The sequence below is a fragment of the Gallus gallus genome, chromosome 22 (assembly GCF_016699485.2).
Source record: "Gallus gallus isolate bGalGal1 chromosome 22, bGalGal1.mat.broiler.GRCg7b, whole genome shotgun sequence".
Taxonomy (NCBI): Eukaryota; Metazoa; Chordata; class Aves; order Galliformes; family Phasianidae; genus Gallus; species Gallus gallus.
The window spans coordinates 2,500,629-2,525,000 of record NC_052553.1 but is presented as its reverse complement, the minus strand read 5'-3'; the positions used below and the strand labels follow the sequence as shown (position 1 = coordinate 2,525,000).

Genomic DNA, 24,372 nt, shown 5'->3' with positions numbered 1-24,372 from the left:
GCAGAGGTTTTTTGGGGTGCTGGGCATTAGAGCTGCACCAGAGCTCAGGGAGAGGTTACCCAACAGCATACATCACAAACTGCAGCAGTGGTGGTGGCTCCCAGGAAGGAGTTGGGTCTGGAAACTCTGTGCAAAACTGCCCCATGACGTGGGTTAGGGGTAAGGATAGGGGTAGGGGTGCCGGGGGTGCTGCTCTGCAGAAGACGTGGGGTACGGGGCTGCCCCACACCTGCTCCCTGTGTGTTGGGGAAGGGAGCTCTGCAGTGCAGGGCACACAGTGGGGCGAGGCACGGCCGAGAGCAACAGAGCAAGAGTCCCGCGAGCACCCCGCTCCACGAGCGGAGTTTTTGGGGACCACCGCCGCCTTCAGACCGCCCCCCGCATCACTCCCGGGAGTCCGTTCCGGGGCGGCTGCCGGCAGCACAGCCCGGGGGCTCCGAGGGGGCGGCTCGGCGGCGACTACAAGCCCCATCAGGCCGCTGAGGAGGAGGAGGAGGGCTGGGAAGAAGGCGGGGGAGGAGCCGGCGGGAGGCGGCGGGGCGCTGCGGGAGCGGCTCAGTCCGGCGGCGGCAGCGCGCGGCGGGGACGCGGCGGTGCGGGCAGCGCTGAGCGGCGGCCGTCGGGGCGGACCGCGCCTCCCGGGAGCGCCTCCCGCCGCCACCTCGGGGCCGGGGTCCGCCATGGGGCGGCCGCAGTGAGCGCGGCGGCGGCGGGGCTGCGCTCTCGCCCCGGCCGGGGCTCCCCTCCATTGTTCCCGGGAGCGGCGGGCACCGCGCCTCCGCCGCCGCCCCGCGGGACTCCGGTGAGTACGGGGAGAGGGAGCGGGGCCGCGCTTTGTGCTCCGCGCGGGGGGATCGCTCCGGGATCGCGGCCATCCGCGGGGGGGGGGGGCGGCCCGACGGGGCCCCTCTGCGGGCAGCGCGGGGCTGTGCGGGGCTGCGGCTGCGGGCACCGTGAGCGCAGGGCTGCGGTACCGGAGGTTCGGAGGGGTTAGGGACACCGGAGCGGTTCGGTGTGTGTGCGGCGGGGTCCGGTTCTGAACCCCGGGGCACCCCGGGCAGCCGCCCGGCGGCACTTCGGAGGCGCGGTGGCTCGGCGCCCGGTTCTCGAGTCGGTGCGCTCTGCTCGGTTCGGTGCCGAGCTCCGGGACCCCCCGCGCTGGGGGTCCGGTGGGAGCCCGGAGCTGCTGCCCGGCCCGCGGCCGCCAAAAGTTGCTGGGCGGGAGCCTGGCGGCTTCCAAAAGAAGATGGAGAAGGAGCTGGGTTTGTTGCGTTAGGAACTCGAGACGTTGGGGCCTTTCGGTAAAAATCGGCGGCGGAGGCGATGGAAACGACCCGGGCTGAGATCTTTGTCCGTGTTGGCGTGGGAGGTGAGGGGGATCGGAGCGTCGCTCTGCCGAACTCTCTGCCAGCGTCGGGGAACGTCTCCTGCGTGTGCGCAGCGTGGCGGCCGCCTACGCCGCAGCGCTCGCGACGTCCGCGGGGCCGATGCGTGCGGGACCGGTGGGCGCGGGGCTCCGCGTGGTGCCGTGGCCGCGGTTCGGCTCCTGGGCGAGGGCCGGCGGCTGCCGCGGGGAGCGAGCGGCGCTGCGCGTCCATTTGCGGCGCGTTCAGATTACAGCGAGCGGCGCCGAACGCCGTGTGGATTGTTGGATAACTCGGCGGTGCTCCGGGCGTCACGGCTCAACGGCCAAACCTCCAAAGTGCGCTTCTGCCGAGCGCTCGCGTTAACAAAACTGCGGGTTTGGAGGCTGCTCGATGGCGGAGTGCCGGGCAGAGGGAGATCGGGCTTTGTGCTCGGCCGTGATTTGCTCTCGTGAGATGCCGGGGCTCTCGGGGATGCGCCCACCCGGGATGCTGCAGGACGGAGCCCCGCACCTCTCCCTCCGGCCAGCAGCCATTTTCCCCGCACAGGAGCACTTCCTCCCTTAATCTCCGCCGTGCCTGGCATGCACCGTTGCCTTCTCCTTGTGTTGCTCGGAGAGGATTAAAACAAATGAGGATCGTCCCTGCCCGGCGGGAGCAGTGCTGTGCTCTGTGTGCAATGCGCCCACTGGGAAGGAGCCCAAGCTGCTTTCAGGTGCAAACAGGATCTCTCTATTTATTTATTTGCCTGAAAACAAACAAACTGAACTGGGAGCTGAGGATCTCCAAGTCCCATTGCTCGGCCGGGCCTGGAGCACAGATGCTCATCCCAGCAGTCTGCCTTTTCCCTCGTTGGGACCTTCTGCTTCTGGGGATGAAGGCAAATGTGAGCAGCGGGGGATAGGTCTGCTGGAGGAGTGCGTGTCCTTCCGCCCGCAGTAGCTTTCCTGGGAGGAGCTGAGTGCAGCAAACCCCATCCCGCTCCCTCCCAGCTGGATAACTACTCTGCCTCTTCCAGGGGGTGGGGGCTGTGTCCCGGTGTCCCGTTCTGGGGCAGCCCTGTGCCGGGGCACTCAGCACAACCAGGCTGGAGCAGCCTTTGGGGGACCAGCGGGTGCTCAGCGTATCTGAAAATCAAGCCCTCGGGTGGGGATCCCTGCTTTGGGGATGCTTTTAAACCTGATCTGGTTTTACTGAGCCTTCCCCATCCTTGTGCCCCACCAGACCCCCGCTCACAACACTGCCTGCACGCAGTGCACTGTAACTCAGTGCTGGAGCTGTTGGTGTGCAGCAGGCTGCAACGCCAGGCTGCAGTGGGTTAACACTGAATGCAGCCCGCACAGTTGGATATTTATTTTTCCAAGCATGCGTCTGCTTTAAGCATTACTGATTTTCCCTATAGTTACATTTGCAGTCGTGTTTGCTTTTTATTTCAGCAAATACTTGGTCGAGCGTGCGGCTGGGTCAAGGAGTGCAGGGCAAGGAGAAGGTTCCCTGTGCCACCAGGAGCTTTGCCTTTGCTGTGCCCTTCTGCTGCAAGGGCGCTTGGAGGGGCTTGAAGCCAAATTCATCCTCCTTCCCCACATCAGTGTCTGTCAGGGTCTCCCATTTGCGCTCGCCACCTCCAGCCCGTGGGAGGGGGCATCACCTCAGCGTTCCCATGTTCACACTGGGGCATGTGGAACCTCCAGGGATGTCCCAGTGACTCCCTGAGCCCCACTCCCACCTGGGGTGCCCCAGCGCCATGGCCCCACTCCTCTCCCCTCACCTTGGACACGTTCCCAGGGATGAGCCATGTGCTGGGAAGGGGCTTCCCCACTGTACTCTGCTCAGCACAGGGGCCAGGCTGTGCATCCTGCGTGCCGCTGGCTCAGCCCTGACTCACGGCACGGGGCGAAGGTCCGGGGTCATGCTGAGGACAGCGGGGCGGGCAGGTTGCACGTGTGGGCACGTGGGCAAAGGCTGTGCTCCGGTGGGAGTGTGCACAGGTGGGCACAGGGGTGTTCCTTCAGCTCCTAAATAGCCCCGTGGGTGTCGTGGCCATTGTAATTGCAGGTCTCTAAGGGGCCCTTAGCTCTGGTTCCTCGCTTTCTGCTTCCATTTTTAGTCACTTGAATCCACCCCAACCAGCAAATTGCAGCGTGCAGGGACAGTGCATGCATAGAAGGAGCTGGAAACCCACTCTGGGGCTGCAGCCCTTCAGAGCAAGCAGATTCCTGTTGGGATCCCTATCTGTACACAGAGCAGAGCTGTGCTTTGTGTGCACAGGTTGGAGGATTCCTGGGCTGCTCTGCCCGGCGTGCATCACCGTCACTGCTGCAATGGAAAGTCTCTGCTGTCGGCCCCTGAGTCAGCGCCCGCCCCACTGCAGCTGAGCCCCACTCTGCCCTGACTCACTGCTGGGAGCCGCTGTGTGCACTGTGCGGGGGGGGGGGGGCTGCAGCCACTCCACATTAGGGCATGTTCCGGGGGGTGCTGCTGATAAACAAAACCAGAGAGAGACAGAAAATAATTTCCAGAAATGCCAATGACTTTTTTTTCCATGAAGCATTACCACCTCCTCCTTCCAACCCCTGATAAATTGCTCACACTCCATCAGTGTTTTCACTGGCGGAGATAATGCTGGTGTTTGCTGGGTGTCCCTGCCCTTGTGTGAACAGTTTGGGTGCCAAACGCTGCAGAGCTGGCAAGGGAAGAGGCAAAGGCTGCCCCGGGGTTAAATGCGGTCCTTTGGGATGGGGGATGCCCCGTGGTGGGAAAGGGTTCATTGGGAAACAGGAACACAATGGCATCCAGGGCTCCAGGAGCACGTGGGGGGATGAGTGGTGGCCCATTACTCACTGCAGTGGTTACTCACCTTGTAGTAATGTGCACTTGAGCCAGATCCCATATGGCAAAGAAGCACTTGTTCACGCGGTGCGTTCCGCGCGGGGCTTTGGGGTGATGTCAGAGCAGCACCAGGTGAGCTCACGTGGCTGCATCCCCACCTCTGTGCTGTCCCCTTCACGCTCTCTGGTCCCGAAGCAGCCGTCCGTCCCAGGGTTGTGCAAGATGGGGGACGGAGCCCTGCAGGAGCCCAGGGGGACCATTAGAGACCACTGGTGTCGGGACCTCGGCTGGAGGCTGTTGTGGAGCTGCAGATGTCCCGGAGGGAGGAGTGCAGTGCTTGGATTGCAGCCCGAAGGCTTTGGGGTCTGACCGCTCGAGTTGGGTTTGGCTGCGTTGGAGCACAGAGCAGCACAGCATGGCTCAGTGCTGGGAAGGGTGGAAGGCAGAGAGATGTGGAGGGTGAAGGAATGTCCTCCTCCTGTTCCAGCTCAGCTGGTGGCTCTGCTGCATGTGCACCAAAGGCTGTGACCTCACAGCAGTGCTCCCACAGCAAAGGGGCTCTGGCATCTCCGACACCCCAGAAGGGCTCCAGCAGCCCCCAGCCCGGGTTAACCATGTGAGCACCTGCTGCTCTGCCCCCAGGGTCTGTGCTGCTCTCAGTCTGGAGCTGCCTGGGATGCCTGTAAAGGAAGATGTGAAAACAAAGGGGTTCTGGAGCTGAGCAGCAGCACCTCTCCTGTCCCACAGAGCCTCAGTCTGGAGCCTTTTCCATTTTGCATCTGAGCAAAGAAAGTTCAAGGAACCCGAAAGCTGCTCCTGCCAAGCCGTGACGATCAGCTCCTTGCAAACAGTTTGATTTGTATGAGAATTGCTGTTTTCAGTGCCAACTGCGTGAAGGAGGAGGAAAAAGAGGAGAGCAGAAACCTCCCTTCTCTTAAAACAGCATTTGAGGATTTCTCCCAGCGTTTTGCTGCGCTGGGTTTTGCTTTGCCAGCACTTCTGCTCCCAACACATCAGCGGTTTTGGGGGATGGCTCAGAGCGCAACCCTCACCACCAGCAGGCAGGGGGGTCCCATACAGCAAAGAGGCTGTGGGATGCGGGGGGTTCCCATGCAGCAGCGGGACAGGGGGCTGCCCTGCACTCTGCCCTGACTCTCTTTCTCCCCTCCACAGCTCACAGCGGCCGACGGGGCCCCATGGAGGGGCGGTTGAGCGCAGTCGCTGAGCAGTAGCCGCAGCAGTGGGATGTTTACCTGGAGGTGCCTCATCCTTTGGGCTGTGCTGGTCACAGCCACGCTGTCTGCTGCCAGACCGGCCCCCACGCTGCCCGACCAAGGTAAGGCCAGCAGAGCTCCTTCTTTGCCTTTCTCCGTGTTGATAAGATAGCCGGGACCTCTCGCCTTGCAGAAGGCAGAGCCTGGGGCCCGGCGCGGGGTGTGCGGTGCGTCGTGGTGCAGCCCGGCTGCATCGTCTGCAATGAGCACATTGCACAGGCAATTGCCTATGGGCATCTTAAGGCTGGAGGGAGACTTTGGAGAAGAACACGAGTCACCCCTGAGGCGTTGCAGGGAGGCAGCCTGGGATGTGTTCTCCACAGGCAGGCTGTGGCACTGCTGAGCTCCGGGCTGGGGACACGCTGAGCTGCCGTGCATGGGCCTCTGGGGTCACCGGGCCCCCAGGACAGCTGCACAGAGTGCTGCAGCATTTCAAAGCACGGCCCCTTCCCTTGGTGAGGCGGAGAATAACCAGAGCAGCCAGGGACTGCTGCCTAGCTGCTGCCTTTTGGTTCTAATTACCTGAGAATGTCTGGTCCGAGCGGTACGGTGTTGCTTTTTAAGGCTCACCCCTCCCCTCTTCCTCCCACCGAAAGCCCCACGTGCTGGTGAGCCCCACTGTCACCCCGTGAAAGCCATGCAGGTACTCAGAGCAAAGGCAGTGTGGGGTCACGGTGGGGTTTTGGGGTCCTTAGGGAGCCCTGGAGGGGCTGGGGAGGCAGCGGTGGTGGTGGAGGGGAAAGGAGAGGACTGAGCTGGGTGCCCGCCAGGCTGGCAGTAACCTCTGGCAATGCCTCCCAGCACCGCTCTCACCAGGACGGCCCAATTAGTGCCACAGCAGGAGCCTGGCTGCACAGAGCCTGGCTGCACGGAGCCCGGCTGCACAGAGCCCGGCCCTTTGGCTGCGGCTGCTGGGAACAACGCGTCCCCGGCACCATATGCGCCTCCGCACGGGGTGGGACGGAGAGTCGGGTCCAGGCCAGGCTGTGAGGGAGGCTCTGGTGCATCAGACATAGAGCCGTACATCTGTCCCAGAGCCGTGCATCACATCCCATGGCCATGTGTTGCATCCCAGTGCCGGTCCTTTCCGCATCACCTCCATGAGCATCACCCGGGGGCGGCCGCTCTGCTGTCCTTCCTTAGCAGACGCAGCACCGGACTTTGTTCTGGGGTTGGTGGTGTTTCATTTTACTGCTGGCAGTGAGGAGTGCGTCATCCCCCACGCAGGGCAGCCCCACCTCAATGCAGAGGAGGGCTCAGAGCCGCCCCTCCGCGTGGCTGGGGAGGGGGCTCAGGAGCTCAGCCTTTGTCAGGAACTTATTGAAAAATCTGCTGCACATAAAATATTAATGGGCACTCACTGTGTTTTATGGTTACCTAAATTTGGAGGTGGTTAAAAACAGAAAAAAAAAAAACCCGAGTTAAGGGGAAAAGCCAAGAAATTTCCATGCGCAGCCTCCGTCTCCCTCCCTCACAAAGCTGCTCTTTGTCTTCAGGTTAAACAGAAACCTGCAGAAAATTGCGGAGGGGATTTTTTCCTCCCTCCCTGTCCTCTATTGTCCTCCCCGCTGTTCCCACTGCTCTGCCTCTGCCCCATTGCTGCATGTGGGGCATGCGGGGGCACGAAATGGCCGAGGGGCTGCAGCTCTGAGCCCCCTCCCCTGCCCCATCTCCTGGTGCAGACCCCCATCCCGGTGCTGCTGGGCATGGCCGTGTGCTGCGGGGCACCACGCTGCTCCCTTCCCCTCCCAGCCCGTCTGCAGGCATTGTTTGCCACCTCCTGCCTTTCCACTCGGATGCTGTCACTCCAGCCCTTAATTGAGGAGGAAAAAAAGAAATATGAGGCTTTGGGAAAGGCAGCAGCGCTGTGCTACAGCTGCGGGGCAGCTCTGTGGGGCTGCCTGCAGAGCCCCCTACGTGCAAACCCATTTTGCACCTCGTGCTGGGAGAGGAGCAGGGGCACCTTCCAGGGCACCTTCCTGCTGCAGGACAAACCCACTGCTTATTGCAGAGAGCCGCAGATGTGCACGGATTGCAGCACTCCTGGTGCCCCTTGCAGTATGCAGGCTCTGCTGTCCCACACTGCTGCTCTGCACTGAGCTCGGAGCATGGCTGGGTGTCCCAGGGGACGGGCGCGTGGTTATCCTGACAGCTTTGCAAACGACCGACATGCTGGGTAATTAAATGCTGCTTCATTTCACGTGCTGCTCCGAGGAGCAGTGCCTGGGGCAGTGCATCAATTCCCCACTCCTGCTGGAGAGATCTGCCCGGGACTGCAGGACAGGCAAAGCCCAGCAGAAACCATTGCATTCTGCTCTTGGCATCGCCCTTCTCTGGGGTGCAGGGCTGTGGGCAGGCAGTGCAGTTGCAGCGGGTGCACAGTAGAAATGCAGCAGGGTTGCAGTGGGTGCACAGTAGAAATGCAACAGGGTTGCAGTGGGATGCAACAGGGTTGCAGAGGGGGCACTTGGCCACCTCCCCAGCACTCCCAAGGGCAGCTGCATGGGGACAGGGGGGAGAGACACTTTTTAAATAAGAAAGAAGCCAATCCCCACGTCCCGGTAAGCGCTTCCTGTTGGGATTAGCAGAGCTGTGGGGCATGTGTGTGCTTTTTCTTCAGGAAATACCTTCAGTGAGCCCTGGTGGGGTTTCCAGGGCAACCGGCGGCCGGACCCGCTGCTCACGACCATTCAGCCCGGGTTGTTGCTGTGCTGCTTTGTTGGCCGCTTTATTGCGCTCGGGCACACACAGCTCCGCGCCGTTTTGTCAGCGCTGAATGCAGAACTGCTCCATTCTGAGGGGCAGTTCTGGCGTGGGGCCATTTGCATGCAAAGTCCTTTTGGGGGGAGCGGAGGGAGTGGGGAGAGCGCGGCCGAATGCGGAGGGGGAAAGGTGAAGCTGTGCTGCTGATATCCCCATCCCTGCGGGTCGGGCCTGGGCTCCAGCAGCAGGTATGGGGAACAATGGCACCCTCCATCCGCATGGTGCTTTGGTTGCAAAGCTGGAACTGAGCAATAAAAGCACTGCGGAGTTTGCCTTAAAGCTCACAGCAAAAGGAAACAGAATCTCTCTGAGCTGAATGTCCCCATCTCCATCCCCGCTCAGTGCTCCTGGACCCAAATTCTGCCCATTCTGTGCACTGCTGGGTGCTTTGGGGGTGCAGCACTCAGCATCTGGGGCTGCAGAGGGGCTGCATTTGTTCCTCGAGCCTGATGTGTTCTGGGGAGCCACCTGTGGGGCCTTTCGCTCCCAGCAGAACGCCAGCAGCGCGCATCTCCCGGACCTCAGCAAGGTCAGCACCAACCCCCTGTGCGCAGCAGTGGGCACAGAGCCTCTGGGCGTTCCCGTGCCCCCACGTTTGGGGCTGGAGCAGATGGGCTGCAGACACTTGGCTCCCTGCGGTGCCCCCCACCCCAGGGCAGGGGAGGAGAGCCAAGCGTTTCTCTGGCCCATTGAGCTGCTGCTCACTCCAGGCGTGCGAGCACCGTGCTCAGAGCTGCGACTGCTGTCCGGGGCTGCACCTGCCGGCGTGGGTTAGGTTACAGAAGAACAGAATAAGTAGAGCAGGCACTCCGGGCTGATGGAGCACAGCGATCCGAGGGGGCACAGCGCGTGGGATGAGCCGCTCGCACCGTGTGTGCGCTGTGGTTTTGCAGAGGCTGCGTTTCCCAGGGCTGCTGCGTGGCACTGCCAGCCGGGCTGTCCCGTGGGCTGCTGCTGTCCGGCTGCCAGAGCCGCTGGGAGCCGCATTGTCCCTGCTCTCAGCCGGGGGGGGTAACCTGGACATGCTCATTAGGCTGTGAATTCGTTTTCGGGCCGTTCCCACCATGCCGCGTTTTCCGCCTTATCCCCGAGTGCCAGAGATGCGCTTTGGGTTACCAAAGGGCAGCATCCCGCCCTGCCCTCTGCCTCCCCGCGCTGTGCTGTCCATCACACTGCTCGTGCTAAGAGCTGGGTTGGGATGGGGGGGGAGGTGGGGGGACACCGCCTTTGAATGGCTCAGAGAGCATTGCCGTGAGCTGGGATGCAGCCCTGGGGCCCAAAGCTGTACCCTCTCCAAAGAGCGGGCAGCACTGAGCCCCGGCTGGGAGCTGGAGGGCACCGCAACCCTCTGGGTTTGGGTTCTCCCCCTGGTCTTCGTGCAGGGGCAGAAGGATGCTGTGGGGCTGTGCCTTGGCTGCAGCATTATATGTGCCTGTGACGAATCTTTTGAAACACAAATGAGAGCTGCAGGGAGCGCCGTCCTGTGTGGCAGCTGGAGAAAAACGTGGGGAAATTGGGATTGCAAAAGCAGAGCTCTTCCCCCCAGCCTGCGGGACTCTGTAAGCTGGCAGTGGGACCTGCAGCCCTGGTTCTGGCCCTCCTGCCATCGAGGAGAGTGCTGAGCTCATCCCCGCACGCTGTTCTCATGGAGGTGTTCAGAGAAACTCCCGAGCTGTTGGTGGATGGTGGTGCCCTGAAGATGCTCAGATGTGTGACGGCTGCAGGAGGAGTGAGGAGTGGGAGGGCTGCACCTGAACCTCTGGAGCTGCACACCGGCTCTCCATCGCTCCGCTCTGAGCGCAGCTGATGGGGTGTGCGCATGGTTGGGGCCGGAATGCCTTCACTGATGGTGTGAAGTCCCTGGGAAGCACCGGATTGCAGCTGGTAAATCCCTGCAGGTGGCACATGCAGGGAGCTGCCCCTGAGGATTTGCTTTGGGGTTTCCACGTGGGAAGTCACCATGCTGAGATGGAGTGAGCAGAGGAGGCTCTGAGCCAACGCCAGGCTGCCCAGCAAGCAGCAGAAGGAGATCTCTATCCTATGGAGATGGCAGCGGAGGCGTGCGAGCAGAGCTGGCACAGGAAGGAGGGCAGGCAGTGCACCGGGCTGAGTGTGAGCACTGGGAGGGATTGCTGGGAACCTGGACGTTTGCACCCAGTGCGGGATCCTCGTGCAGCACCACGGGGTGAGGGGAAAACAACTGCTTGTACACACTGGTGACCAGGAGAGAACAGCACTGGGATGGATTGGATCGCCGTGCTGCTGGAAGGACGTCGTGGGATGGCTGTGGGCAGGGAGCACCCGACAGCCCCCTCCTGCCTGAGCTTCCAGCACTGTCGCTGAGCCCTGCTCTCTGCCTGCTGTCCCGGCATAGCCGTGTAAATCCTTGGTGCTGAGCAGAGCCAGGGGTCCCGGCCCGCTTTGCTGGCTGTCTGCTGCTGGGCAGGGAGACCCTGGGGTGGAGCTGCGCGGGGTTTGGTGCTCCTCATCCCGCCCTGCTGCCAGCTCTGCCCGATGTGCCTCAGGTTGCAGATTCCTCCTCATCTCAAACCCCTTCTGCAGCGCTTGGCAGGAGACTGAGGGCGCTTGTGTAGCTTTGGGCTCCATGGCCGTGCCCTGGGGCAATGCCTCGCTGCTGCTTCGGTTGCTTTCAGCGTGGCTGTGCTCGGGGTCCACCCCCGTACCCCAGCCACGTCCCGCAGCGCATGTCGCCTCATTAACACAGCCCTCAGCAGCCTGGTGTCCTGTTGGCTCTATTTCTTTTCTTTTTTTCCCCTTCTCTCCCTGTCTCCCGAACTCCTCCAGCTCTGCCCAAAGCGAACATCGAGGTGGAGTCCCACTCGGCGCACCCCGGCGATCTCCTCCAGCTGCGCTGCCGGCTGCGCGATGACGTGCAGAGCATCAACTGGGTGCGTGATGGAGTGCAGCTGCCCGAGAACAACCGCACGCGCATCACCGGCGAGGAGGTAGAGGTGCGGGACGCGGTGCCCGAGGACTCGGGGCTCTATGCCTGCATGACCAACAGCCCCTCGGGGAGCGAGACCACCTACTTCTCCGTCAACGTCTCAGGTTCGTAGCGGTGCAGGGGCAGCACCGAGGAGCAGCGTGCCCGTGTGCACACCTTGCATGCTGGCTGCCAGGCGCAGGTTGGCTCGGTGGGGTGCAGCCCTGCACAGCCCATGCTGGCACTGCGCTCTCTGCGCGCGCACGGGATGTGCCACCAACTTTGTGCCATGCGCTGCCCGGAGCCGTGGGGTGGTTGTGCCCTATGGCTCAGCATGGGGACACGTCGGCACAGAGCACTGCAGTGGGGTCAGCGCTGCTGGGTTTTCTGCTCAGAGCTGCACGGATGGTGCCCAGCACCCTCTGCACCCTGTGAGTCCGTGAGTGTTCTTCCATGGTGGCAGTGCATGCGTGGGGACATGTGAGTCTGCATGGAACTGAGCACTGGGGGTGAACTGGAGCTGAGGTTTTCTTTGGTGGTTCCGAAGCACAGTGGTGAGAAATGAGTGCTGATGGTCGGGAGGTGCTGGCTGAGGGTCGGGGCTGTCTCTGTCTGCAGGACCCCGGAGGGATGGGTGTCCCCAGGCGCCTGGCAGCACAGTGTGGGCGCTGCCTTCCTGAGCCCAAAGTCAGCCTTCGGGGCAAACTGCTCCCTGGGCTCTGTGCGCTGGTACAGCACACGCAGTGACCACAGCTCTGCTCACTCCAGCCATGCAGCGTTCTCTCAGAGCCTCATACCATGTGACAGCACGGTGCAAAGGAGGACAGGAGGGGTGCACAGTGCTCAGCTGGGGGTCTCTTCTCTTGCAGACGCACTCCCTTCTGCAGAGGATGATGATGATGAAGATGATTCCTCCTCGGAGGAGAAGGAGGCGGATAACACCAAGCCGAACCGTACGTGTGGGATGGGTTTTCCCAAGGGTGGGGGTGAAGGGAAGCCAGGCGTGCATGTGAGCGGCATCCAGGGGCTGAGAGGCAGGAAAGAAGAGGCAGAGTCCTGCTGCAGCCCTGGTAGAGCCTGGTTGGGGCGTGGGGATGTGCCTCACCCCAGTCCTGCCCTGGGTTAACCATGAGCAAACATCAGCGCTCCCCATGGCTGATCCTGTCGCTCTGTGCCCCGCAGAGGCTGTAGCTCCTTACTGGACCTATCCCGAGAAGATGGAGAAGAAGCTGCATGCCGTCCCCGCTGCCAAAACAGTGAAATTCAAGTGCCCCTCAGGTGGGACGCCCAACCCCACGCTGCGCTGGCTGAAGAACGGCAAGGAGTTCAAGCCTGACCACCGCATCGGGGGGTACAAGGTACGGAGTGGGCCCCGTCCATGTGGTCCATGCCCGGGTGTCACTCTGGAGGAGGGGAAATGAATGGGCTTCAGAGGCCCCCAGCCGCCCATTGGCGCAGCCGCCTGCCTCTGGAAGGGCAGGTGGGCCCCCTGACATTCCTGTTGCAAAATAGACCCACGGCAGTGACCTGCTTCTTGGTCATGTTTGCAGCAGCCTCAACCTTTGGGGGAGGGGGGAGGATGAGCCCAGCCTGGCTGCACTAATCCCAGAGATGAGCCAGGAGGGTCAGGGCGGCCCCAGGAGCACCGCACACCTCCCACATCCAGCACTGCACTGTGGGAGAAGGAGGTGCAGCCCGGAGCGTTTGGGGCACGGGGCTCAATGTGCCCCCCAGGGCAGCAGGGTGCGGGTGCTCCCCATCTGTGTGCAAAGCCCTGGTAGAAAATGGGGTGGAAGCGCAGAGCTGTGGGCATTGCCAGCGTGCCATCAGCATGTGAATGTGGGTGCTGTTCCCTTTGTGCCACCCAGGGCGGCATCCCTGCACCCAGCCCATGGTGCTCAGCAGTTGGCTCTGTGCTGGGACAGCTGGGAGCAATTATGGTCCCTCTGTAGGAGAGGGGAAAGGTGACCATGAAGCAGATTTATGCTGTGCCAAAGGGCTGAGCCGCTCTGATGTGCGCACATCTCACCCACCGCCCCCATCCTGCCGCCCCCAGGTCCGCTATGCCACCTGGAGCATCATCATGGACTCGGTGGTGCCATCAGATAAGGGCAACTACACGTGCATCGTGGAGAACAAATACGGGAGCATCAACCACACCTACCAGCTGGATGTCGTGGGTGAGGACAGTGCTGGGGCTGCTCTGCTTCCTGCACAGCAGCGCTGCGCCCCGCGAGGTTCACCTCGAACCCTTCTGGGGCTTTTTAATTGTGGTGGAAATAATTTCATAGACCAGACAGAAACTTTTTCTAATCGCCTTATTAGCCATAATTCCCAGCTGGGAAGGCTGGTCTGAGCAGTTCCACATGTGGAGCTGCTCTAAATGCCAGTAAATGAACCATTAAGAATGTGATTTAATTTGATTACACTGAGCAAACTGAAGGGAACAGTCAGCGAGGTGAACAAAGGGGTTTGTTAATGCTGACTCACCACAGTGGCAGCGGCTGGGGCCCTCGTTAGGTTTGTTTGACCTCTGACCCCTGAGTGGATGGCGACGTCCCTGTGCCAGGATGTCACCTGTGCCCCGCTCTGTGGGGCTGTGGGATGAGACCCCCGTGGATGTGGGGTGCCCACGCTGAGGTCCCCATCCCTCCGTCCCCGCAGAGCGCTCCCCGCATCGGCCCATCCTGCAGGCAGGGCTCCCCGCCAACAAAACGGTGGCCCTGGGCAGCAACGTGGAGTTTGTCTGCAAGGTCTACAGCGACCCGCAGCCCCACATCCAGTGGCTGAAACACATCGAGGTGAACGGCAGCAAGATCGGCCCCGACAACTTGCCCTACGTGCAGATCCTGAAGGTAATGCTGCACACACGCCGGGCTGCCCCAGCCCGGGTCCCTGCGGGGTCACTGCCCTCACTGGGCACAGCTGGGGACACATAGGTGGCATCGAGGCGTCTGGAGCCCCACCAGCCCTGCCTGCTCCGCTCTGGGCTGTCCTGGAGGAGCTGGGTGAGAGGCGGGCAGGGGGCAGCAGGCAGCGGTGCACTCATCCTTTGGATCCCTGGAGGTGTATGCCATGGACGGGGTGGGCGCTGGGGGCAAACACGGGGCGGGGGCTCAGTCCAGGCACGAGCAGTGCCCTCAGCCCCTCTGCAAAGCCTGGGGTGCCTGCACACGTCCCCATCCGTGCCAAGGTTCCAGGACACATGGCCATCCCCAGCCATGTCCCCAGGCCCAGGGCCCATGGCCACCCACAACCCCAAGGCACACGGCCATCCCCAAGCATATAGGGCCCATGGCCACCCCCAACCGTGGGGCCCACGGCCACCTCCAGCTGTAGTGCACACGGCCATCCCCTCCCAAAGGTGCACGGCTGCCCCTACCCACACCCCTGATGCACTGCAGCAGGTTTATGGCCTCCCGGCTCACCACAACCCCCGTGGCCCCCAGCCCCGTGCTGGCACCGTCGCTCCGGGCGCTGCGGTTTCTGACCCCATCGATGTGACTCCTCTGTTGTTGGTCTGTTCCAGCACTCGGGAATTAATAGCTCTGATGCGGAGGTGCTGACCCTGTATAATGTGACAGAGGCGGAGAGCGGGGAGTATGTTTGTAAGGTTTCCAATTATATTGGCGAGGCCAACCAGTCTGCGTGGCTCACTGTCACCAGACCTCTGGCAAAAGGTAATCGGAAGGACGCCCAGTGGGACGCTTCTGGGGCCGCCCGTCCCCAGCGGTGGAAAGCACAACTCTGGGCTCTCTCATTTCTGCTGTACTTCTGGTGCAAAAAGCCATGGAAAAATACCCCGCGGGGCCGGCTGGGCTGCGTGCTGCGTCCCCCCCGTGTGCTCCCCGCCCCGTGCCGTCCCCGTGTCTCCGTCCTCGTGCACCCACGCCGTGACGCCCAGCCGGCCCTCCCCGAGCTCTATTTTTCCATGTGGCCCATTGCCAGCATGCTCCGATGGGCAGGACCGTTGGTGAAGGGTTTTTAGCGGCGTCTCTTTAGGTCCGCCCGGATGAGCGGTCATCCGGAGGGTCTCTGCCAGGGGGTCTCCACGGTGTCTGTCTGCTCCCGGGGCTCTGCCAAATGAGACTCCTCCCTCCTCTCTGCCTCTCCCCAGAAGATCTCATGTCGTTTGCTTCTCCGTTTTTTGCTTCCACTCCCCCTCTAGACGGCTGGCGTTAACACGACAGACAAAGAGATGGAAGTCCTTCACTTAAGGAATGTCTCATTTGAGGATGCTGGGGAGTATACATGTTTGGCGGGTAATTCTATTGGGATCTCCCATCACTCTGCATGGTTGACAGTTCTCGAAGGTATATACTCTTCTTCCTGTCCCTCTCCTCCCTTGTTTCCACGTGTGTCGGATGCGTTGCTGGGGCTGTCGCTTTGCTGTGTGTGTCGATGTGCTGCTCGGCCATCGGTGCTGCGTGGACCCACGCCTGATACAGCAGCCAGGGAAGGTTTTTGGGGCGCTGCGTGGGCGCCGCTCTTCCACCAAAAGCTTTGCCCGTTATCAGCCGCTGCTTGGGTGCGCTGCGAGGTGGTGCTGCTGGGAACACCAGGTTTCGGCTCTTCCACCTCTCTCTGAGGCTCTGTTCTCTGGGGGGGGTCAGGTTTGGGCTGCCGGGGGTGAAGGCAGCTCCTGGATTTGTGGCTGTGCCATTCGTAGCGCTGCCACCCCCCCGGTCACAAAGTGGGGCTGCACTGTGGTGCACAGGGATGGGACCCCCTCCCCCAGCCCCCATCCTGCAGCACATCGCTGCTGCTGCTGCTGCTGCTGCTGCTGCAGGTGCTTCTGGCTGCTCAGCTCCACCTCCCAGCGCCCACCGGTGCCACACGGCCCCTCCAGCCCACTGTAACCACGGACCCCAATGGGTGTGCAGCTCAGCGCGGGCAGAGCTCAGCCCCACAGGGAATCCCCACGTGGTCCCCATGCAGACTGCATGGTGCCATCCCACACAGAGTGGGAATAGGCACAGACCTCCGCTTCACACCCTGCAGTTGACCCCTTCCTGCCCCAGGCACCTGCCTGTGGGTGCAGTGTGCATCCCAATGATATGGGTACCATGCGTATCCCAAGGGTGTGGGTGTAGTGCCCGCCCCACGGGTGCAGTGCGGCATCCCAGCAGCCTGACCGCTCCCTGCTGCATGTGGGAGCACCCCACAGCAACCCTCACCTCTGCTGAGAGGAGCCAGGCTCTGCCCAGCCCCACTTTCGGCTCCCACTGATGCCCTCTCTGTGCCAACCCAGCTACTGAGCAGTCACCAGCCATGATGACGTCCCCCCTCTACCTGGAGATCATCATTTACTGCACCGGCGCCTTCCTCATCTCCTGCATGGTGGTGACAGTCATCATCTACAAGATGAAGAGCACCACCAAGAAGACAGACTTCAACAGCCAGCTGGCCGTGCACAAGCTGGCCAAGAGCATCCCACTGCGCAGACAGGTAACAGAAAGTAGAGAGGGGGTTTCTTGGCTCCTACTGCCCCTCCCCAAAGGATTGCCCTTTCCCTGGGTTGGGATGGATGGGGCACCATGGCCACCCCTCGCCCTGTTGTGTGCGTGGCCCCGTGGCAATGAAAGTAACCAGGAGGATTGATGGCAATTTAATATTGAGACGAAGAGCGCGTGCTGCGCCCCGAGGACCCCCAGGTTGTGCGTTTTGTGGCACCAACAAGCAGGAAATCAATGACAAATGATGCGGTCGTGCTTCAGCAGCGGGGAGCCCGCAGTGTTCAGGAGCTGGGGGGGTCCCGGTCGTTGTCTCCCCGCTGGGAGCGGGCGGCCGCGGCCCCGGCACTGCGTGAAGGTAACCCACAGCCCTGCTGCAGGTGTCAGCAGATTCCAGCTCCTCCATGAACTCGGGTGTGATGTTGGTGCGGCCCTCACGGCTCTCCTCCAGCGGAACCCCCATGCTGGCCGGCGTCTCCGAGTATGAGCTGCCCGAGGACCCGCGCTGGGAGCTGCCACGGGACAGGTGAGGATGGGATGGAGTGGGGTAGGATGGGATGAGATGGGATGGGATGGTGTGGGATGCGTTGAGATGGGATGGGATGGGATGGGACGGGACAAGGTGATGGCACTCAGGGTGGTGGCCGTCCTGCTGTCCCAGCACGGCATTATGTCTGTCTGTCCTCCCACCAGGCTGATCCTGGGCAAGCCGCTGGGAGAAGGCTGCTTTGGGCAGGTGGTGCTGGCGGAGGCCATCGGCCTGGACAAGGACAAGCCAAACCGCGTCACCAAAGTGGCTGTAAAGATGCTCAAGTGTAAGAGGCGATGGGAGCGGGTCTGTGTGTGGTGCCCATGTGTGCACGGTGTGGGGGGATCCAGGCCAGCCTCCCTGACTGCCGCCTTTGCTGCCACAGCCGATGCCACAGAGAAGGACCTGTCCGACCTCATCTCCGAGATGGAGATGATGAAGATGATCGGCAAGCACAAGAACATCATCAACCTGCTGGGTGCCTGCACGCAGGACGGTGAGCGGGCGAGGAGAGGCTCCTGGCACTGTGCCCCCGTGGGGCCGGCTGTGGGGTCCCGGCATGCGGCTCAGCACCACCCCCCCACAGGGCCCCTCTATGTCATCGTGGAGTACGCCAGCAAAGGCAACCTGCGTGAGTACCTGCAGGCACGGCGCCCACCGGGCATGGAGTACTGCTACAACCCCACACGCATCCCCGAGGAGCAGCTCTCCTTCAAGGACCTGGTGTCCTGCGCGTACCAGGTGGCACGCGGCATGGAGTACCTGGCCTCCAAAAAGGTGTGAGCCCCTCCTGGTGGGTGGGTAGGGATGGGGCCGTGGGGCTCCGGGCGCCGTCTGACGGCCCCGCGCTCCGCGCAGTGCATCCACAGGGACCTGGCGGCCAGGAACGTGCTGGTGACCGAGGACAACGTGATGAAGATCGCTGACTTCGGGCTGGCCCGCGACATCCACCACATCGATTACTACAAGAAGACGACAAACGTGAGCGCACAGAGCCCGCTGTGCCGCGCAGCCCCCGGCCGTCCCCGCGGGCAGCGCTGAGCTGATGGGGTTCTCTTGTCGCAGGGCCGCTTGCCGGTGAAGTGGATGGCCCCGGAGGCTCTGTTCGACCGAATATACACCCATCAGAGTGATGTGTGAGTACTGCAGGCTGCCGCTCCTGGCGTAGCTGTGCAAAGCTCTGCGTGTGCCCCCGGAGCTCCGTGGTGCCCGCGGTGGCTCACGGTGCGCCCATGTGGCTGCCTGCAGTTGGTCCTTCGGTGTGCTGCTGTGGGAGATCTTCACGCTGGGCGGTTCGCCCTACCCCGGCGTGCCCGTGGAGGAGCTCTTCAAGCTGCTGAAGGAAGGCCACAGGATGGACAAGCCCAGCAACTGCACCAACGAGCTGTGAGTGCTGGGGGGCAGTGGGCACATGGGCAGCGTGCCTGCGGTGCCGTCCGTGCTGAGCTCATGCTCTGTCCTGGGTGCAGGCAGGCGCGTGCTGGGGAGGGCAGATGCTCGGAATTACTTTTGCCACAGTCCCCTTCCCTGCAAAACGTCAGCTAAATGTGCTTGTGACACCCAATGTCAGACCTCCCTTTGCTGTTGCTCAGCGGGAGTGAATCCAGAGTGACCCCAGGGTTACGCCCTCACACAGCAGCCCCACGCCCTGCCCCACGTCCTCCCCCGGGGGGCTGAGCCCCACGCGCTGCGCATTGCCAGGGCAGAGCCGGGCACCCACGGATGCGCTCGGCTCCCCCGCCCCATACAGGTACATGATGATGCGCGACTGCTGGCACGCCGTGCCCTCCCAGCGCCCCACCTTCAAGCAGCTGGTGGAGGACCTGGACAGGATCGTGGCCATGACCTCCAATCAGGTAAGACAGACCCCACGCCCCTCCGTGCCCCGCAGAGAGCCCCCCCCTGAGCCCATCCCTTGCAGGAGTACCTGGACCTGTCGGTGCCGTTGGATCAGTACTCGCCCGGCTTCCCGGCCACGCGCAGCTCCACCTGCTCCTCGGGGGAGGACTCGGTGTTCTCCCACGACCCGCTGCCCGACGAGCCCTGCCTGCCGCGCTGCCCCCCGCACAGCCACGGAGCGCTGAAGCGGCACTGAGGCTCCGCACGCAGCTGTGCCCCCCCGGGCACCACCACCGCAGGGAACTGCCCAAAGCTTTCGGCTGCTGTTGGGCTGTTGGTCGGCTCTTTTTTTTTTATCACCCATTTAAACCCTTCCCACGAGGTCTGTGCTTGGACATCCCCACGTGGCGGTGCCGCCGTGTCCCTATGGGGCCGATGCGCGCTGTGAGCATCGCATCCCAGCGCTGCCCCAACCCACACGTGTGGGGTGTGCAGCACACGGGGCCGCCCCGGGGATCAGCGCTAGGACAGAAGTCCCGTGTACATAGCTAAAATATGTATAAATATGAATATATATTTACATGTCTTTTTAAAAGGGTGGTTACCAGAGCTGTGCCAGGCTGGTAGGGAGGTGCTGGTGGCTGGTAGATATCAGTTGCTATATATAAAAAAAAAAAAAGAAAAAAAAAAAAAAGAAAAAAAAATCCATATATTTTGCTACATTTGCTGTTTTTATTTTTTTAAATTATGTCCCCAGCCCCGTTTCAGTTTTTAGATCCCTCGATAAGAATTGCTGCTGCTGCTTCAGTTTTATATGGGGTTGCATTAAACCATAATAATAACGTGTCGATGCCTTTTGGGAGCGCGGTGCCAATGGCCTTTCCCTCCCCCGGGGGCTGCAGTGGGGCCGGGTGCAGCCCCAGCGCTGGGCACGGAGCTCCGCACCCCGGGGCTGTGCCTTACCCGGACCGCCCCATAGGGAGGGGGGGGCCGTGGGGTCCGCCGTGTCCCCGCCCCCCCCTTATCCCCCCCCCAACCCCCCCCCCCCCCCCCCCCCCCGGTCCCTGGCGCTGGGAGCGCAGAGTCAGGGCGCTATTACTTGAAAAGTTTATTTTGCCTTTGTATGGAGAAATATTATTTGTTGTAAACTCTTCTGTAATGAATCTGGAATTCTTGTAATTATTAAAGACTTTAACCAAGCGGGGCGTTTCGCCATCCCCGTCCCGTGGGCTGGGAGGTGCTTGGGGTGCATGGGGTGCATGGGGGCAGAAGCTGCCGTTTCCCCCCCCCCCCGGGTTTGGGGTCAGCTGCCTATAAAAATACCCCACCATCCAACAACCAGAAACCCTCAACTTTCGCCTCCTTTGCTACCAAAGCAGTCGGTGCACGTGGCCGGGATGCGGGGGTGCCTCCAGATGTGCTGGATGCTGCACACCGATGTCCTCGCCAAGGCTTTGGGCTTCCAGCTGGGCTCCGGCTCCGGCGATAGAGATGGGGGATAAGGATCAGGGTCGGGGTCGGGGTCAGATTAACCCTCTCTGTGCCGCTGTGTCCCCGGGGGGGTCGCGAGGAGCTGAGCCCGGTCCGGCGGCCCCGCAGCGGTTGGGTTCAGCTCTGACCCCGTGCCGTGTGTCGGTTCGTGCACCGCGGCCGTGGGTCTCACCGGCCCTTTTAAAAGCATCTGCTTGTTGCTATTTCCATGCGTAAATTAAATCGATCGGCCGCGCTCCCCCCCCCCCCCCCCGTCCTAAATTAAGTAGGGCTTTTAATCAAGTGATTTATGTCGGATCCGCAGCCCGGGATTAAGCTCGCAGCAGCCGCGGGGGGAGCGGGGCGGGTGGGGGGGGTGCCATAAATCAGCGCTCTCCCTGGAAACGGTTTGGCGAAGGGAGCTCTGCAGCGCGTGTTTACATCATCAGAAAGTGCTGCTATCACCATCTTCTGCTCATTTCCTGGGGTGAGCAGGAGGGCAATTAAATATGATAATAAGCAGAGCGGCTCCCGCAGCACCGCAAAGCCTCGCGGGGAGGGCGGGGGGGGGGTCGAGCTGCTCGGCCGGGGGGCACAGAAGGCCCTGCAGGGGGAGATGCTGCGTGCTGTCCCTAATGCAGGGACGTGGGATGGGGAGCCCCACCTGGCAGCCCCAGCAGCGCCGCGCAGTTCGCTTCGGGCTCCTGCAGAACCCTTTGTCCTCTCCCTTTCCTCTTTCTCTCCTTTTAAAGCCCTCCGGCTGCACAGCACCCAGACAACCTCCTGGCCCCGGCCCAGGTTCTGCCTGAGCTCTGCTTTGTCTCCCTGCCAGACACCGACGCACCGTGTTTGTAATTCCACCTCCGTGCAGCTCTGTGCAGGTTTAACGGGTGGCAGTGGGGACGCCCCCAATCCCCCCCCCCCCCCCCCCCCCCCCCGCGGCCGGACCTTGGCCGTGCTCTCAGCGGGGCTCTCAGCTGTACATCACTCCCTGTCAGCCCGCACAGCAGACACTGTCAGACACTGCTGGGCTGTGGTTTCACCCAAACAAAACGTCACTGTGATAACTCCGCTCCCGTGTGCAACCCGAGAGCCGCCACTGTGCAGAGCGATCCCGCAGCCCCGCTCCATGGACTGACACTGGGATGTGCCAAAATCCCCACCTGTGGGTATGGGAAGAACATCCCTGAGCATCCCGTGGTCCTCCTGCATCCCAGCCTGAGGATGCACAGAGCTGGGATGGGTCCGGGGCAGCCCCAGGGCCCCTCTGTCTGCACCCCATAACTCTCCCGTTCCCCTCCCCATGAGGTTTGGCTCTCCAGCCCGTGTTCTACATTATTTTAAGCTGGTGTAAGGCTTGCTCGTCTTTGTTACAAATTTATAACAGAGACAGAAAGCCTGCTAGGAATGTAATGCTCTAATACAGGAGGCCATAAATCTCAGCCTTTGTTGTGCTTGGGCCTCACTAAATCACTGCTTTTCTCTCTGAATATTAATCTGCTCTAAAAGTGCTGAGCGGTGCATCTTTCCCAAATGGCTTTTAGGGGAGAGGCTGATGTAAGGGCCGTGGCACAGCCCCATAGGATGCAGGGAGCGGGGATTGGTGCTGCGGGGATGGGGGGAGCAGCACAGAGGGATGCAGGGAGCAGGGATTGGTGCTGGGGCGGCTCAGGACTGGGAGCATCACCCGGCCGTGTGCCACAGCAGCACCAGCACGGGGATGCCCGGGGTAGGACAAAAGCCATCAGATGGGCTTCTGGGAGCCAAAGGGAGGGCTGAAAGGTGTTTGGCACCGGCGCAGCTGGAAAAGCTCTCCCCACGCCAAAGCACACACAGCCTTGGAGCTCTGAGCCGTTTAATTTGCCCGATGTTGCAGAACAGAATGCAGTAATTTATGGGGCTCTGCTGAGTTTGTTTCCTCCTCGCTCTCAGTGCAGCACGGCGCTGCATTTCCCCTGGTTTGCTCCTGCAGCTCTGCAGGGCCAGAGCTGCATCCCCCAGGAGCTCTGTGGGGTCAGGGAGCAGCAGGTTTGGGGTATGAGGGCAGGTCTGGGCTCTGCCAGAGGGTTTGTTCTGAGCGATGCAGGGGGCACAGAGCTGCCTTGGGATCAGCCCTGACCGGGACCCATCGCTCAACAGCACACAGCTGCACCCACCCGGGGGTGGCAATGGGTTCAGACTGCAGGATGCAACTGCTCTCATTATGCTGTATTAGGTGGGACTGGCTGTTCTCCTCAGCTGTATTTAAAGACTATCAGAGCAGCAGTCTTTCCCAGGAACATCACCCATTTGTGGGAAATTAAGACTATTATCTCAGTCATTTTCTACCCACTTCTTGCACTGAAACGCCCCAACAATGTGTACTTCACTCCAGGCCCTTCCTGCACCTGAAAGCCCTGCGAAGCTCTGCTCTGCCCTGGGCTGAGCAGGGACACCTGTGGGAGCAGCACACCTGGGCAGCATCCCATAAGCCCTGGGTGTGAGCAGGAGGGCAGCTCCTGTCCTGCAGTGCTGAGTGCTGCCTGGCCTGGGGCTGTGCTGGTGAGGAATTACCCACTCTATTCCATTTTGTTTTTGCTGAATGGAGCTCTGTCCCAGCGGCTCACCTGCTGCTATGGGGTTTCTTTGCACCCATGGGACCCTACTCTGCCTGCAGGAGGTGCAGCACGTGGGCACATCTGCAGGTGAGGCAGTGCTGCAGGGCTCAAGCTGCTCAGATCCCTGATTTGGGCAGTGATGGTGCTGTGCTGTGTGGGCTTTGCAGCTCAACTGCTGCTGCAGGCGTGGGGGAAAACAGCACTTAAGGTGTCTGGTTGGTACTGGGAGCACTTCATTATGCTGCTCTAATGAGTAGTTTGTTCTGAGAAGCTGAAACTCTTCAGCCACGATGGGAACACTCAGAAGGGCTCTGCTGGGAAACGTTCCCTCCTGCAGCTGTTAATGCCCCTGGAAATAAAAGCAAGTTCCCAAGCAAGCTTTGCCATCCCAGAGGCAGGTGCTGGCTTCTTTGCAGTGTGCAAGGAGTTGGGCTCCCTGTGTGCTGCCCTGCTGGTGGAGGGCTGCAGCCAGAGGGAGCACAACGTGTCTCCTTCGTTTGGCTTTTACATGTGGGTGCAGAGCTGCAGCAGTGCTGGGGGAGCAGGGCAGTGCTTGGTGCTGGGGTGCACCCACCATTGCAGTTTTGCAGGGCTGAGTTGTGTGTGCTGGCTGCTGAATGCTGACTGTATCTGGAGAACCGGAGCCTGGCTTGAAACAAAAGGGCTGCATGGATACTGGGAAGCATGAGGTCTTTGCAGCTGCTCTTCTGAAGCTCTATGTTTTGTGCACAGTGCTGTGGAGCCCATTGGAGCTGCCAGCCCTGCTCTGTGTTGCAGGGAATGCAGGTTGAAAGGCGCTGCAGGCGAGCATAGTGCTGCCCAGGTGCAGCCTGCAGTGCAAACACTGCACCACAAACACTGCAGTGTGCTGCTGCCTGCTGGCTGGGAGTGGCTGTGCTGCTGCCCTGAGGTGCAGAGCCCCAGAACTGCACCAGCAGATGCTTCACTGGTTTGCATTGTAGGGAAGATGTTGGCTGAGATCTGCGTGTGCCTCGTGAGCAGTAATTACTGTGAGGCCCCTTTGTAGTAGGAAAACACGTCCCCTGATGATAATAATGTAAACTATTGACTGCTGGCAAAGAGTGGGAGCTCAGGGCAGGGAGAAGAGCTGGAAGAACTCATCAATATTAATGGCATTTTTGCATGTATGTGTTGCTGTGGGACAGGGATCGATTCCCTCAAATTGCATTACTATCTGCTGAGCTACTCCTCCTATGGAGGCAGCTCCTGAGCTACAGCTGCTCTGCACACAGAGGTCTCTGCTCCTGGCCCTGTGGTTGTGAAGCTGCTCCTGGGAAGTGCGTGTGTGC

General features: G+C 61.3%; 1 protein-coding gene across 8 annotated transcripts; it reads left to right on the top strand.

Annotated features, from left to right (window-relative positions):
* The first annotated feature begins 557 nt into the window (after positions 1 to 557).
* FGFR1 (fibroblast growth factor receptor 1) lies at positions 558 to 20,195 on the top strand. Of its 8 annotated transcripts, none has more exons than XM_040651470.2 (18): positions 558 to 802; positions 5,367 to 5,529; positions 11,036 to 11,299; positions 12,044 to 12,127; positions 12,357 to 12,532; positions 13,231 to 13,354; positions 13,839 to 14,029; positions 15,343 to 15,487; positions 16,426 to 16,628; positions 17,008 to 17,153; positions 17,321 to 17,442; positions 17,542 to 17,652; positions 17,743 to 17,933; positions 18,015 to 18,137; positions 18,222 to 18,292; positions 18,405 to 18,542; positions 18,907 to 19,012; positions 19,078 to 20,195. In XM_040651470.2, exons 2-18 carry the CDS (start codon positions 5,439 to 5,441, stop codon positions 19,249 to 19,251), a joined length of 2,460 nt encoding a protein of 819 aa, XP_040507404.1. In that variant the 5' UTR covers positions 558 to 802; positions 5,367 to 5,438; the 3' UTR covers positions 19,252 to 20,195. The 8 variants fall into 8 exon arrangements, with proteins under 8 accessions (XP_040507404.1, XP_015152847.2, XP_015152849.2 ...); XM_015297361.4 differs by lacking the exon at positions 15,343 to 15,487 and adding an exon at positions 14,704 to 14,854 and having other exon boundaries at positions 16,426 to 16,622; XM_015297363.4 differs by lacking the exon at positions 15,343 to 15,487 and adding an exon at positions 14,704 to 14,854.
* The last annotated feature ends 4,177 nt before the right edge of the window (positions 20,196 to 24,372 follow it).

Bases quoted from the DNA above. Each gene is read 5' to 3' on its own strand.
- FGFR1 (XM_015297363.4), top strand. From the start codon at position 5,439: ATGTTTACCTGGAGGTGCCTCATCCTTTGGGCTGTGCTGGTCACAGCC. The intron at 12,128-12,356 runs GTACGTGTGGGA...TGTGCCCCGCAG, and splicing joins GGATAACACCAAGCCGAACC to AGGCTGTAGCTCCTTACTGG. The intron at 18,138-18,221 runs GTGAGCGCACAG...CTCTTGTCGCAG, and splicing joins ACTACAAGAAGACGACAAAC to GGCCGCTTGCCGGTGAAGTG.